Source organism: Culex quinquefasciatus, chromosome 2, assembly GCF_015732765.1.
Source record: "Culex quinquefasciatus strain JHB chromosome 2, VPISU_Cqui_1.0_pri_paternal, whole genome shotgun sequence".
NCBI lineage: Eukaryota > Metazoa > Arthropoda > Insecta > Diptera > Culicidae > Culex > Culex quinquefasciatus.
In genome coordinates, this window is record NC_051862.1 from 171356161 (window position 1) to 171371254 (window position 15094).

Sequence of the window (15094 nt, forward strand, 5' to 3'; positions counted from 1 at the left end):
AATTTTTAAATTAATTTGTTGTCTCCCAGATTAATGCAGATGTCAGAAATTCTTAAATAAAATGTGTAGTGGGCATATTTTTCATTGATTAGTGCAGAATCACAGGTGTAACAAACCGTTGAAAATCAAGAAGCTGATCCCATTCTAGCAGCAATCGTCCTTTTACAATCTTGGAAATTATCCAGTTGGTGCCAGTTTCCTTTATCTTTCTCTCTGCAGTAGAGCAGACTTTCTCCAACTTGTTCCTTCCAGCTTTCATTGTTTCGCACAACACTAAAGATCAGAGCGTGTTCACCTCTCACCATTCACTGACTGTCAGTGCCGTTTTCCTTGCCAGCTGTGACATTGTCTCCGAATGTTGCCACCCTCTTAACGACGTCCCCCTCCCCTCTTCTACACCAAACCAGCATAAAATCGATCCACCTCCCCATTCACAGCTATTTGATTGCATTCTGCTAATCTTTGACCACGTTTCCTCCAACTGCCCCGCCTCCTCCTCCCACCTTGCCACGTGTCACAGCTCCTTAAAGACGGAGCGAAAGTTTCCGTTCTCTTCCGAGCGCTTGCTTACAGCTTCAATCAATATTGATTTTGTAATTTGAGCATGTACACATAAAAGATAAAACGCTTTTATGTGACTTCGATTCGTCGTCGTCCCGGTCGTCGTCTTCGGGGGCAGGCCAAATTGTCTGAGGATGCCCACGGGACACGTGGAGGGGAAGGGGAGGTGGTGGGAGGTCAAATCTTGCCACCACCACCACCAATCTCCCCCGGTCCAATTCGTAGAACACAGTTGGATAGACGAGCTCTGGTTTTGCTGCTCGTTGCTAGATTAAATTATCTCTAATGATTGCGTTTTCCGACCGACACGGCGGACGGTCTGTGGCTTTAAGGAGAAGACAGCAAGTGATTCGGGGTTTTGTTCACTGAAGTGACGCAATTGGTCTTTGATCGATGTATGCAGTGAGATGATTTGATTCGATTACCTTTTTGACATCAATTTGAAAATAGTGCTTGAAATAGAATCTACTGCGCTGAACACTGTTAAAAATCAAGCTCGACCTAAGTTATCCCTCTACTGCCCAAATTTTTTTCGAAAGTTTTTTATTTTCCCCGTACGAAAAAATTTACTTCTCTTGTTTTATGTTTTTCTAGTTTCATTTTTAGTATTTTAGTTTGCAATTATCTTGTTTCATTTATGTTTGTTTTTGGTAGTATTTAGCCAATTCTACCACCTCCTATCATTATATTTTGCCTATCTAATTTTTTCATGTTTTTTGCCACTTTTTAAATTTTTTGCTTGTTTTTCACAATTTTCTGCTATAAAACGGCACAATTATCATTGAAACTGTAAATAAATGCGTAGAGGCATAGTCTGAGACACTAGAAAAATTACTGCATACTTCTTTTTACTAAACATATTGGAAATGTAAGTAAAAAAATACAGCCAAAACTGAGACCTAAAAAAAAATATTTTTGAAAACATTGGCAAGTCACATGAAACAAGTAAAACTTCCAACTCATAAATTTTCTTAAATTTTAAGAGTTCTTCTTTCCAATGCTTTTTAAAGATGAAAAATTGGTTGAAAAATAGTTTTTGCGGTTTTTTGCCTTTCTTACTAAAGAAAGGTATAGGTTTTACTTTAAGCCAGGACTTCATTTCCATCTTCGTAAATATGTCGATTAAGCATGAATTTTAATCGGAAAAACCGTCAAAAAATCACACTGCATCGATTTTCGACGCACTATCGATTCACCTTGACAGAACTCGTCTATCTCCAACCCTCGAATTTTGAGAAAATAAATTCCGTGGAGGTCGAGTGATGTTCGTATGTGGTAAAATTTTGCTAAATTTTGTGTCGCGCCGTTCTCAGCTCCCATATATCCGATTTCGATTATTCTAAATGCAGATGAAAGCTAGTGTGTTGAACCTGGGCGAGTTGCCGCGCAAATTTCGAAATATCCATCTGTTTTCGGATGCGGCCAGACTTTTCAACAAAATACACAGTTTTCAAATGAAAATATGGTAAATTTTTTTCATTTTCATATCTTTTATTTATCTCAAAAATTGCATTTTTCGAGCCCTACAACCTCCCAAATTTTCATCCAGATTCATAATATGGTTCTGGAGTTAGAGCCGTTTGATTGACCTACCATAAGAAAAAAAAAATCCCTAAAAAAGGTAAAAGCCCACCTTCGCCAACATTTTTCATTTCTGATTTTTATTCAAATTTTTTTGATACATTCATAGTACAGACCACGAGTGAGCATCTGAAACAAATTCGACATCGATCGGCAATCCCGATCAATTTTTAGAACGATTTACTTTTTGCCTTTCTTACTAAAGAAAGGTTTAAGTTTTTTCTTTAAGCCAGGACGTCATTTCCATCTTCGTAAAAATGTCGATTCAGCATGAATTTTTATCGGAAAAAATCGTCAAAAAATCACACTGCATCGATTTTCGACGCTTCGTCGCCAAGTCGACAAGTTGTCAAGTTGAGCTTCGAATACTGGCGCGAGAATGCTGGCGCATATATTTGCTGGCTCGACTTATACTCGTTTGTAGTAGCTTGTCTACCGATGTTTTCTTCAACATGTAAGATATCGTAGCTTTTCGGTTTCTTTGCTCTGTCCGTTTTTGCATAACTGTCTAATGTTTATTTAAAAACTTTTGTGACATAGGACTTTCATCCGGCTACAATCTGTTTGTTTCCGTGGGCTCCGAAAATCGCCTAAAAGTAGACTCAATTTTTTCGTGATTTCGTAAGTTTATATAACAGGGTTCATTGGATTCCAATAGGAGCTTTCTAAGCTTTTCATCGTTTATATCGTTTTCAAAGTTTTCAATACTGGCGACGCCAATGGCTTTCTACCTAAGGTACTCGTGATTGAGTGTGTAGTGGTGCGGTTGTAAAAATAGCTATGGATTCGTTGTCCCTAGACCTGACGCATCGACAAAACATCCGATGTTTCCGGAATCAACGGTTTTCCCTCAAAAAGCATCAAATTTTCCTTGGCATGCTATGAAAGCTTGATGAACATCGCGACGCCATACGTCAGGCAGCTACCACGTGGTTGAAATAATTGCAAAAAAATACAAATTCGCTATGCAAAGATTCTGAAATCGACTAAATAATATCAGGATTACTCGAAATGATCATTTTCTAGTCAAAAAAGGTTGCAATTAAATATTCTAGCCGTTTCTCACCCACGTGGTAGCTGCCTGACGTATGGCGTCGCGATGTTCATCAAGCTTTCATAGCATGCTAAGGAAAATTTGATGCTTTTTGAGGGAAAACCGTTGATTCCGGAAACATCGGATGTTTTGTCGATGCGCCAGGTCTAGGGACAACGAATCCATAAGCTCTCTTCGGGAAAAGTGTTCTCCAGACCATTCCCCATAAGCCTGACCATACCAGAAGTTGGCGCGTGATTTTCCCAGGCCTGTAGGAGCGTTTGAACAAAAAGTTCCAATTTCCCATAGTAATTCCCATGTAAACTTTAACCCTGATGCGCGCAGCCAGTTTACAACCAAATGAGCTGATATTTGGCATGAAAGTCCCTATGGGCATGCCCTACAAGGGGAACCATACTAAAACTTGATCCGAGAACTTTTTGAAAAACGTACCCACCCTAATGGCTATCTTCCCTGCACCGTGCGGCACACGCGGTTCACTTATACCTCGGTTTATCTTTGCGCCTACCGCGGTGTGCGTTGTCACTGACGCATGTGAAGCTTGCTATGCTCGCGTTTGTCATAAACGCTTGTTTGATTAAGAATATGTACGATTAAAAATATTCTTTTGGTGAAAATGGTGTTTTTTGTTTCTTTTGGAAATCATATCATTTATAATACTTTGCTTTCATCATAAGACTTTCTTCTTCTTCTAAACAAAGTCAATGTTATGAATTGAAAGAAGTTCTACCATCGTTATATTCTTTAGTAAGAAAGGATCTATCTCACCCCAGGTGGGATTAAATCGGGTTTTAAATCAAAGCCTGTCTAAAGGCGGGGTTGGCTTGTAGAGGGTTACACAAGATCCATGATTGAAGGGGGATGTATCCGAATGAATAAAGCCGATGCTATTCTATTCATTTTTGTTGCCATATCGACGTCGTAGTGCTATCTTGTCGCACCCGCCATTTCGACGTTCCGATAAAAACGCGTTTTAATGTTTGACCTTTAATAAACAAAATCGAAGGCACGCACTGTAAACAATACCAAACACGTTTTGTTTTGGCTGACCATTATTGTCCCGAATTATGGTTGAAGTTGGTGGCTGGAGTCCAGAGTTGTAATAACAAATGTTTACGGTAGTCTAACTTGTACGTGAGTCAAACGCGTTCTGCCTTGAAATCCGTTTGGCCAGTTGTCGTACTTACATCAATTTTCAGGGAGTGACAAGATAGCACGACAAAATTTAAACTACTTTCATATCTGAAGTGGCAAAAATGTACAAAGTTTTTTCGGAATTTGTTGAATATCTCAGGATTGAAATCGAATTTTGAAGATCTGTGAAGGTCAAAAGGTGAGGCATTGTGAGCTGCACAAAATGGCGTTCTTAACTCAGTTTGGCCCAAAATGCACGCTCGACAAGTTAGCATGACGGCGACGATATATAATTCAAATGAGTGCCCTCATGAAATTTAAAATGCTGTTAGTTTTCGTCACTGCAGAATGACATGAAATAGTAGTGTATGCAACAAGAAGATTATTTCAATGACTCGTTCGTACACCCAACAAGATTTACCGAGTTGGATAAATACGACGAATGCTGAATTTTTTTTGTCGAAAACATGAATTTTCAATTCAATTTTATGTCAAACATCCACGTGTTAAGAAAAATCACCACCTAGAACAAAAAAATAAATAAAAATGTTTCTTTTTAGTACCCATTTTACTGCTGGAAAGTAAAACTTTGCAGCACTGGTTTTAAAAATAATGATTTTCCATTCTGGTAGAGACAAGTATGCAATGACATAAAAGTTTAAAAATGATTTGCCAAAAATAAGTTTTTCGGAAAAAAACACAAAATAATCGTTCACTAATTTTTTTAAAGGTAAAATCGAATTTGAAATCGAAAAGAATAGGGGAAAATGGGGCAAGTGTAACAAGCTTAGGAAATGCTCGTTACAACCAATTAAAAACAATAAAAAATCTGTCGGATTTTTTTATAATCATCTTATTCCAGGTCTTGACTGGGACTTCTATAGGACATGTTCTTAAAAAATCTTGTTTTTAAATGTAAAAAATTGATTTTAAAATTTTTGATTTTCCGTACGTTCTACTCAACTAGTAGGGCAAGACGAACAACCCGTTGGGACAAGAGGAACAATGCATGAAACAACACGTTAATTTGCTAACAATTGAACTGTTTTCACTTAAATACTTTATATTGGAATGTATTTGAAACGTTTCTTTCATTTTTAGATTAAAAAATAATATTTTACTAAAAATTATTTGATTTTGATTTTGATTACTTAGATGATAAATAGTAAATTTTCATGATATCAGTATATTTTGTATGGACAACTTTCTTAACATTTGTTTATCAGTTTTTAAGAACTTTTATGTATTTATTTCTCAATAAAATATGTTGTTGCAGCAATTCGTATTTTTTCCATACTAAAAATTCATATGGTACACTAGGGTGTAATAACAAAATCGATTTTCCAGCACAGCAATTTTTCAGTTCCTTTTGGGGTCCTAAACAACTTCCCAAAGTTAGAGAAGGATTGGTTCAGTCTTCACATTGCGCAAAGCGATTCAATTTTCCATATAAATTTGTATGGAAAAAACCATTTTTTTTTAATTTTGATATTTAAAAACCCACGTTTCACGCTGTTCTAAAACCGGATTCATATTCGGATGCTCTGGAAGATGCTCTACAACTTTCCCGAAGAGAGTATGGTGCTAACTTGCTCCTGAAAGAAGATTCACCGTCCTCAAAACTAGTCTAAAACGTGATTTTCGAGCAAAAAACACGTTTTAGACGAGTTTTGAACACGCTGTATCTTTTTATAGGAACAAGTTACCACCATACTCTCTTCAGGAAAGTTGTAGAGCACATTTCAGAGCAATCAAATATGAATTCGGTTTTAATATAGCGTGAAACGTGGATTTTTTTAAATATCAAAATCCAAAAAAATGTTTTTTCCCATACAATTTTATATGGAAAATTGAATCGTTTTGCGCAAAGTGGGGACTTAACCAATCGTTCTCAAACTTTGGGGAGTTGTTTAGGACCCCAAAAGGAACTGAAAAGTTGCTGTGCTCACTAAATTTGAACAACTTTATTTTTTCCCATACAACCATATTACACCCTAATGGTACACTTGCCCCACCTGATTTTTGCCTTCCTCACTTTACTGAGGAAAGGCTATAAAATCACTCGAAAAACGAACTTTTTAGTAAGACCTCCTAGACCTACCTTCATTTGTACATATCGACTCAGAATCACCAGCTGAGCAAATGTCTGTGTGTTTGGCTGTATGTAGACATGTGTACCAAATCAATGTCACTGGAATATCTTGTCACAAGCTCAACCGATTTTGGCCGGAATGGTTTTAATCGACCCGTCTTAACGTCCCCTAAGTTGCTATTTAAATTCATGCAGTTTTATCATGTATTTAAAAAGTTATGTTAAAAAAACTGTTTCATATTAAATTAAAATTATGGTAAAAAGGTGGTTTTTTCATGAAACCCTCACATGTTATATATATTTAGAAAGCATATGAGAAGACCTTTCTTGTGGATAAAGAATTTTCAAGATATGACTTACCTATCTAAAATTACAAGCATTTTAAAAATGGTCTGAATTTACATAACCTCAAATGGTCCCGTCTGATCGCCACGAAAAAGCCTTGTAGAGGGATGCCATTTTCCTGAAAGGCGGTGTCTGTATAATCTTGACAAAAGTCTGTAGGAAGTCTATTTTTTTACTCGTCACTTATTTTTATTAGGACCTCTTAGGTGCTGCGATCATGTTAGGGGAAATCCATAAACCGTGTGGACACTTTAGGGGATTGTAATCACTCTATAAATGAGAGGAAGGCACCAACCACCTAAAGGTGGATTGAGTAACGTTTTTTAAAAGCTCTCAACAAAAATAACCAATAGTTAAATCATACTTTGTAAAAGGTGCAAGTCATTGTTAGGGACACTACTGATCTAGAAAAAATAGAATTTTGATAAAATGAGCCTTAAAACGAACCCTAAGCCATATTTTGTACTTTTCAAATATTATAAGAAAACAAAGGTTTTGAAAAAAAACTTCATTTAATCTTATAACCAATGGCGTTTACGTCGTTCCGGCGGTTATGTGGTAGTAGAATCAGCTAATTGCTAGCAACAATTCCTCATACTGGAAATAATCAAAATTGTAAAAATTACTGCCGTACGAGCGATTGTTCCTCTTGACCCATATGGTCGTCTTGTCCCACCTTCCCTTACTGCCTTTTTCAACTGCGCTGTTTTTGGTGGTTCTTAAGTGCCACTAAAGGTTTGATTTCGAGGAAAATTAATCAAATTTTCAACTTTGAAAAATAGTGCACAGTCTAACCATTTTGAAAAGCAAATCTCTGTGGCCTCTTTTGCTAATCTTGCTGATTTCCACAAAGGCATCGAAATATTGTTTTCGAAAAAAATAAGAAAAAAATATTGGAAATGGAGTTTTCTTGTTGCTACACAGAAAAAATTGAAGGTTATATTCATCAGGAAATGATGAAAGATTTTGTGTCAATAAAATGAATTTTCATCAGATTTGGATGAATATTCATCAAGTTCACATTTTTACACATTTTTTAAATAATATTACAAAAAATAAGATGCTATATTCTATCAACCAAATTTTCAATCTTCTTAAAGTCAACTTTTTTTTCTGTGTAACCCAAGTAACAAAAAGTTTCAGGAGTTATACATGGGTAATTCTCTACCAACTCACATAAAATCGGGAAAAGTTGCCCCGACCCCTCTTCGATTTGCGTGAAACTTTGTCCTAAGGGGTAACTTTTGTCCCTGATCACGAATCCGAGGTCCGTTTTTTTTTTATATCTCGTGACGGAGGGGCTATACGACCCCTTCAATTTTTGTTCATGCGAAAAAAGAGGTGTTTTTCAATAATTTGCAGCCTGAAACGGTGATGAGATAGAAATTTGGTGTCGAAAAGGTTTTTATGTAAAATAAGACGCCCGATATGATGGCGTGCTCAGAATTCCAGAAAAAAAGTATTTTTTATTGAAAACCCCTTATGTTTATATATCAACATTTTTGTAATTGTCTGCTCTACAACTTTTTAGAACATTTTTATACTCAAAACACCATAACCCTGCGAAGTTAGAAAAATATGAAATTTTAAAATGTAAAAAATTGTCCTAAATGAAAAAATGAACCTTCTGGGTCAAGTCAGATTTGAAAAGAACATTAAATTTTCCATAAAATGACATGTTCCAAAAAGTTTTTTTTTAAGTGTTTTTTCGATGAAAAATACGTTTTTTCCGGAATTCTGAGTACGCCATCAAATCGGGCGTACAATTTTACATAGAAGTCCCTTTGACACCAAATTATTGAAAAACACCTCTTTTTTCACATGTTCAAAAATTGAAGGGGTCGTATCGCCCATCCGTCACGAGATATAAAAAACGGACCTCGGATTCGTGATCAGGGACAAAAGTTACCGCTTAGGACAAAGTTTCACGCAAATCTAAGATGAGCCGGGGCAACTTTTCCCAATTTCGTGTGAGTTGGTAGAGGATTACCCATAAGAGCTCCTCAATTTTTTTATTACTTGGAAAGGTACAGTTATTCAAACAAAAATGAAGTTAATTAGTCCCAGAAAATGGTCTGCTAATCTTGCCGTATTTAAAATTAATATTGTTATGTTTAGCTTCCCACTGTAATGTAACAGTTAAGAGCTCGTAAAACCTTGCTACGCCGCAAATATCCAATTCTCCAAAGATCCTATCGCAATATTGTATCGAACATCGGTTGGTTGCACAAGCATTTCCAAAGCTGATGACTTACACGCTTACTGGAGGAACTCAATTTTTAAGTTCGTTCAAGCAAAATGAAGTTCGGTTCAGCGATGTCAATTTTAAGATGGGTTTGTTTTGATTTTATTTCGCAAATTTGAGATCACTGAACCGAACTTGATTTTGCTTGGTGACTTTGCTGAAATTTAAAAAGTGACAGTTCTGGGGGCGTTTTCAGAGTGGATGTTCTGGTAGGTAAGTTTGTGAAATTGTATCTTTTATTTAAAATATCTCTTAATTTGTATGTTTTTATTTTTATTTCCTGGAAAACGACCGTCCCGCCGGAACCATCACCCATCGAAATGTCCGGCCGGTGGAACGACCGCCGGAAGCAGTTGAAAGCGGCCGCTGACGGCATCGGGGCTTGACTCGACCACGAGTATCTGCCGTGGTCCCGCTGATGGGACAGTCGCGACGCGTAACAGTTGCTCGAAGCCCCGCTCCGGAAGAATATTAAGAAACCTTAAAGGTTGGGACGAGAGGTTCGCGGCTGAGAAACCGTTAGTAAGCGAGCCGGATTGTGGTTGAGAGGGAGTAACCTTACCCGAACCATGAAACCGAATCTGCTTCCGCCACCCATGGCGACCGGTGCCATCGACCTGTTGCAGGAGATGCTCCTCGAGCGTGGGGCCATCCGGGCCGACTTTACGCTGTACTTTATGGACCAGCGTCGGAATCTGCTGCTGGTTCCGGAACAAGGCAAGTGCGACGCCGACGCGGCCCGCTTTCGCAACACCGGCAACCGGCTCTATCTGGACGGGAAGTATGAGGAAGCTTTGGTGTGGTACAACCGGAGCATCTGCTTCGCGGAGAAGAGGACGGACCAGCCGGCCACGGGAATCGGTAGGGCGGGAGGGAGACGTGTGTGGTTGAGGTTAGGTTTTGATGTTTTTTTTTTTATTTTGAAGGTCGGCGGTTTACTACGAGCAGGGCGAGTACGAGTTTGCACTGTACAACATCGATCTTGCCAAGAAGCATGATTATTCGGCAAAGTTGTTGCAAGTAGCAGATTGCTGTTGGCCGTTCGAAGGGCACGGTTCCAAGTCCGCGGATGGACATTAATGTGGACACCCACCCAAAGATTCCCTTTCTGGCCAAGGGAATAAAGGTTGATCACCGGCAAATCCTAGTTGCCGGAAAGGACTTTAATCCGGGGACGTGATTATGGATTGACTTTAACCTGTGTTACGAAAACTGCAGCCACTGCGGAGTCAAGTTCAGCAACAGCTTGATTCCTTGCCCGGGCTGCGTCTTCCTCATGTACTGCGGAGAGGAGTGTCGACAGAAGAGCTGGAAGCTGTGGCATCAATTCGAATGTCCGGTGGCCACGAAGCTGCGCAATTTCTCCAACTTTAATCTGCTGAGCACTCCGCGTCTGTTTTTATACGGTCTTTCCCTGTTCGATGACAATTTGGCCAAGTTGAAGCGGTTCTGCGAGGCGAACGAAGGCGCAGAGCTGAACCGGTTCGAGTTGGATTACAGCAACCTGGACCGACGTGAGCTGTTCAGAATTCTGCACAACACGGTAGCTCGTCGCGACCCGATCGGAGAGTTGAACGGCTACTCGGAGGAAAAGCTGATTTTTTACGGTTACTTTTTAGTGTTCCAAGCGAATCCACTGATGGTAACGGTCACCACTGGCCGTCGGAACTTTACGATTCAAACTTTGAACAAACTCGCTCGCCTGCAAACCACCCTGCTCTCAAACAACCGCGACTTTCTCGGGCGCATCATTTCCTAGATCTTTCCGGCCATCCCCGCCAACATCCACACGTGCGATCCGAACGCGCACACGGCCTTCGAATCCGGGACCGATCAGAGTGGAGTAGTGGACAGGCTGGCAATCATAGGCCCTGCAGGTGCAGCCGCATGAGTGAGCTGGAGGATCCGGCAGGACAGTGGCGTTTAAACGACCGCCAGAAGCAGAACAACGCCGCGGGAGGCCATCCGGGTGGGGCGAAGACGAATTGGGACCAGGAACCGAAGGCTGACTTCCGGGCCGCGTGCCGTTCAGGAACATAGGTCAGGCTGGAGCTCGTGCTGAAGGGCTTCTTGGCAACGCTGCGGAACGTGCTGGTCAAGGGTACCTTTAGGACGTTCGTAGGTCGGCTGCGAGTTCAAGATCTATCTTCTCCAGCTAATGCCGTAGATTCTTCTGCTGTAGTTTGGTAACATACGACTACTTGCCATTAGCCAAACTGAGTGAAACGATTGTGGTTCCGTTCGCCGTATCGCTGGCCGTCTTAGAAGTGATCAGTTATCTTACGGAATACTTGTACTTTACAGATTTCTACTCGAGGACCATCCGCCCGCTGGGGACCACGAAGCAGGTCATGCCGATTTTGGGGAATATTTGCTTCGCAAGCTCTCTGTACGAAACTTGTTTCACGCTGAAGTCGTTTGCGAGGTTGTACGCGGATATTTATGATGGGGTGAATTTGCACGGAGGTTATGCGGGAAGTACATACACAATTAGAGCCTGAAGTTTACGAAGAAGCCGCGCAGAGGAGCATTGTGGAGTTTATTTTGGAACCGCTGTGCAAGCTGTTGATGCAGGTCGTCGGGGATGTGGATACGCTGGCCAAAGCTAAAAAATTCACGTGACAAAGGAGAATATCATGTGCAAAATAAAGCCGCTGTTGAGGTTGATTTGTAATCGGTTCATTGGGGATTTGTATGGGTTTGTGGACAAGTACGTTAAACACGCAAGATTGGCTAAATTTACAAGGAATATGCCAGGACATGCTGAGCTGTGACCAGAACGCGCAGCTGATGGTGCACAGTTCGAAGATTGTACGTTTTTCCAGGTGTTGACGCGGATTATGAGCGGGACGCTGCACACCGGGCTGGAAGTTCGAGGGCTTGATGAGAACTACTCGCTCGTGGACGAGGAAGATTCCTATACGCTGTAGGTCAGGCTGTTGTTGATCTAAAAGGCGCGTTATAAGGTCCAGTTGAACCGCGTCCAGGCCGGGAATTAGATTATCATCGCCGCTTCGAATCATTCGACTATCACCGATGTCAACATGAACGAGAACGTGTTTATCTACCGGCCGCTCAAGTTAAACACCCAGCCCATCACCAAGTTCGCCATAGAACCGGTCAACCCGTCGGAACACCCGAAAATAATGGACGGCCTGCGCAAGGTCAACAAATCTTATCCATTACTCTCGATTCGATTGTATGAATCCGGCGAGCACGTGATCTCGGCACCGACGAACTCTACCTGGACTGCGTGATACACATGCGTAAGATGTATTCCGAGATTGACATCAAAGCGGCCGATACGGTGGTGGCCTTTACGAGAGTGTCGTCGAGACGAGTTCACTCAGGTGTCCAACAAAAGAACGATGATAGCAGAACCGCTGGAGAAGGGCCTGGAAGAGGACGAAGCATGTTTTTCCAGGTCAACTACGACTGGGATTTGCTCGCGTCACGAGCGAGTTGGGCCTTCGATCCGTACACACATCCTCGTCAACGACAAGCTGTTCTTCGGACAAAACCCTGCTCGGCTCCGTCAAAGACTCCGTCGTGTAAGGCTTCCAGTTGGGCTCGCGCGATGGACCGTTCTGCGAAGAGACCATTCGGAACGTCAAGTTCAAAATTATCGACCAATCCCTCGCCCAGGAAACGCTCCACCGCGGAAGCATCCCAACCGCCCGTCGAGTCGCCTACTCCGCCTTCCCCATGGCCACACCACGCTTAATGGAACCGTATCTATTCGTCTAAGTGCAAGCCACCGCCGATTGCGTTTCCTCCGTGATCACCGTCGTTGCCCGGCGACGTGCCCACGTCACCCAGGATGCACCCGTCTCCGGTTCCCCGCCATCGATTCGTTCGGCTTCGACACCGACCTGCGAACGCACACCCAAGGCCTAGCCTTCTGCTTGTCCGTCTTTCACCACTGGCAGATCGTCCCCGGTGATCCGCTCGATAAGAGCATCATCATCCGGCCGCTGGAACGTAATCGTTATTCTAATCGTCAGAACCGGTAGCCCGCGCAACCTTGTCACCGAACTCTCCAACGATGTCGACAAGTGTCACTCGCTAGTCCTCGTCCATCCGTAGTCAATTCCGTTGAATTCCGCCAAACAAGATGTCCCGGTGGCAATCCTCCTGTACGAGCAGTAGCACGAAGGTTTGGAGGAACCGTTGCTCCTAATGCTGAAAATTATAATTTAACACAATTAAAATTCAAATAAAATCATCATAAAACTATCCCAGAACTACAATTTCCTTTTCTTTATCATTCCGAACCGATATTCGTCCCCCGGAACCATTTTTCTGCTTTTATGGAGGATTTTTCCGGTACCCAGCGCATGTCAAATTTGAGATCGGCTTCACCATGTTAAAATTAAGTTCGGGTACTCGATGTCAAATTTGTATGGCTACGGTTTGCGCCGTTTTGATTGGATCCACTCAAATTTGAGTTCCCCTGGTAAGCGTGTAGAGCTTTTCCCGGCGCACGAACAGAGGAAATCTGGTAGTAAAATCGCTACATAGTTTTACACCTCAGCGAAAAACCTCCCCCCAAACGAAAAAAGGGCTGCAGCAGGGTCCCAGATTGCCATCACAGTTTTATTGCCATTTTCCTGCTCTCGCACACAACACATTGCAGCGGAAACTTTTCGGACTTTGGAGGAATTCCTATTATTGCTTATCTAAATCAGCAATCCCCTTCCCGGTTGCCGCAGAACAGAACGCTGGGGGATGATGTAACCTGGCCATGGCGCCACGACCCGTCGTCGTTGGGCACGCTTTACAACTTATCCGACCGTCGTCGTAAAACTCCCTGGCCGGTGATGGTGCAGCCAGCGTGGCCAAGTGGTCTCTCGCCCCAGAAGCCCCGAGAAGAAAGTGCCAAGATTATCGCTGCAGGTGCCGGTGCTGGCGTTACTGCTGCAGGGCCATCAGGGCCAGGGCGCTTAACGTGATGTCCTTGGGGGCGATGAAATGCTCACGATTAAAGGGTAATTCTGTTTCGTTCGTTGGCGTAATTTATGGCTTCCGTTTCCACTTGACGGCCACACCCGGGCTGGTGGGAATTATGGTGCAGGAGATCTGGTTCAGGTTTTGAGGTGCTGCAGCGGTGACTTTTGGGACTCACTTTTAAACTTTGAATACAAAATCTCGAAAAAATCCTGTACTTTGCCTTCTTCAAATTATCCCGGAGAACCTCCACCAACCAAGTCAGCAACTCACCAACAGGTCTCATTGTGGTGAAATTTCCGGTTCCGGTGCTCCTCAAAGTGCAATTTGAATTCCTCTCCCATGTCAAAACCGCACGAACCGTTGTAACAACGGAAGGTAATGGCAAAAGGCACCGAAGAAAGAACCAGTGAGAGGTCCTGTCGGACAAAACAACACGTCTGCGCCCCCGACAACAGAGGAAACAACGGTCCGGCCGAGACCTGTGTAGTGAAAAACTTTGGTTTCGAGGTTTTTGAGGTTGCCGACTTTCCCCGGGCCCGGGAAAACCCAAACCCCCCGTAGGCGGGTTGCTCGTGTGGAATGTTGAAACCTGAGAAAAAGGCTCGACCAATTTCCGGAGGCTTCCCCGTGCTGGGGATGGTCAGAGTAATTTTCTACACCGCTGAGTCCATTCCGACTGGAGTGCACATCCCCACCACGTGGACAAATCAAACCGGTTGCTCCAAGTTCCAAGTGTGGTTTCCCAACCCGAGAGCGAGCCACTCTGTCCCTTTGGATGCGCCCTCTGTAAAATGTAAAATGTGTAGTTTGTGGTTAACCCTGGTTGGCTTCCATTTGCTGGGCAGCATCGCCAGACTTCGGGGCTCAGTGCTAGCGCCCAACATGTGCTTTGAAATATTTTGAAATAATTAGGACCATCGTTGGTTCACGCTTCTGGGACGAGCCCCCCTAAACCGCAAGGTACAATAATTGGCAGGTGCAGGCAACCTGGAGATGCAGTAGCTCAGTGCAGGACTGGACGAAGAAGTTTTACATAATGAATGGCTTGGATAACTTAGTTTGATAATTAGATAATTTCTTAGCAAAAATATCAACTTGTCTCTTTTTACTTTAAGAGCGAATCCAGAGGCTT

The 15094-nt window shown here is 42.3% G+C and overlaps 1 protein-coding gene and 1 pseudogene across 1 annotated transcript; both read left to right on the plus strand.

The window, feature by feature from the left end:
* The first annotated feature begins 9340 nt into the window (after positions 1–9340).
* LOC119766593 lies at positions 9341–10207 on the plus strand. Its single transcript, XM_038251450.1, has 2 exons — positions 9341–9873; positions 9939–10207. The coding sequence occupies exons 1-2, from the start codon at positions 9582–9584 to the stop codon at positions 10034–10036; spliced, it is 390 nt and encodes a 129-aa protein (XP_038107378.1). The 5' UTR covers positions 9341–9581; the 3' UTR covers positions 10037–10207.
* A 692-nt stretch (positions 10208–10899) lies between these two features.
* LOC119766401 lies at positions 10900–13188 on the plus strand (annotated as a pseudogene).
* Positions 13189–15094: the final 1906 nt, after the last annotated feature.

Coding starts and splice junctions, on each gene's coding strand:
- LOC119766593 (XM_038251450.1), top strand. CDS start 9,582: ATGAAACCGAATCTGCTTCCGCCACCCATGGCGACCGGTGCCATCGAC. Junction 9,874..9,938: donor CCAGCCGGCCACGGGAATCG/GTAGGGCGGGAG, acceptor TTTATTTTGAAG/GTCGGCGGTTTACTACGAGC.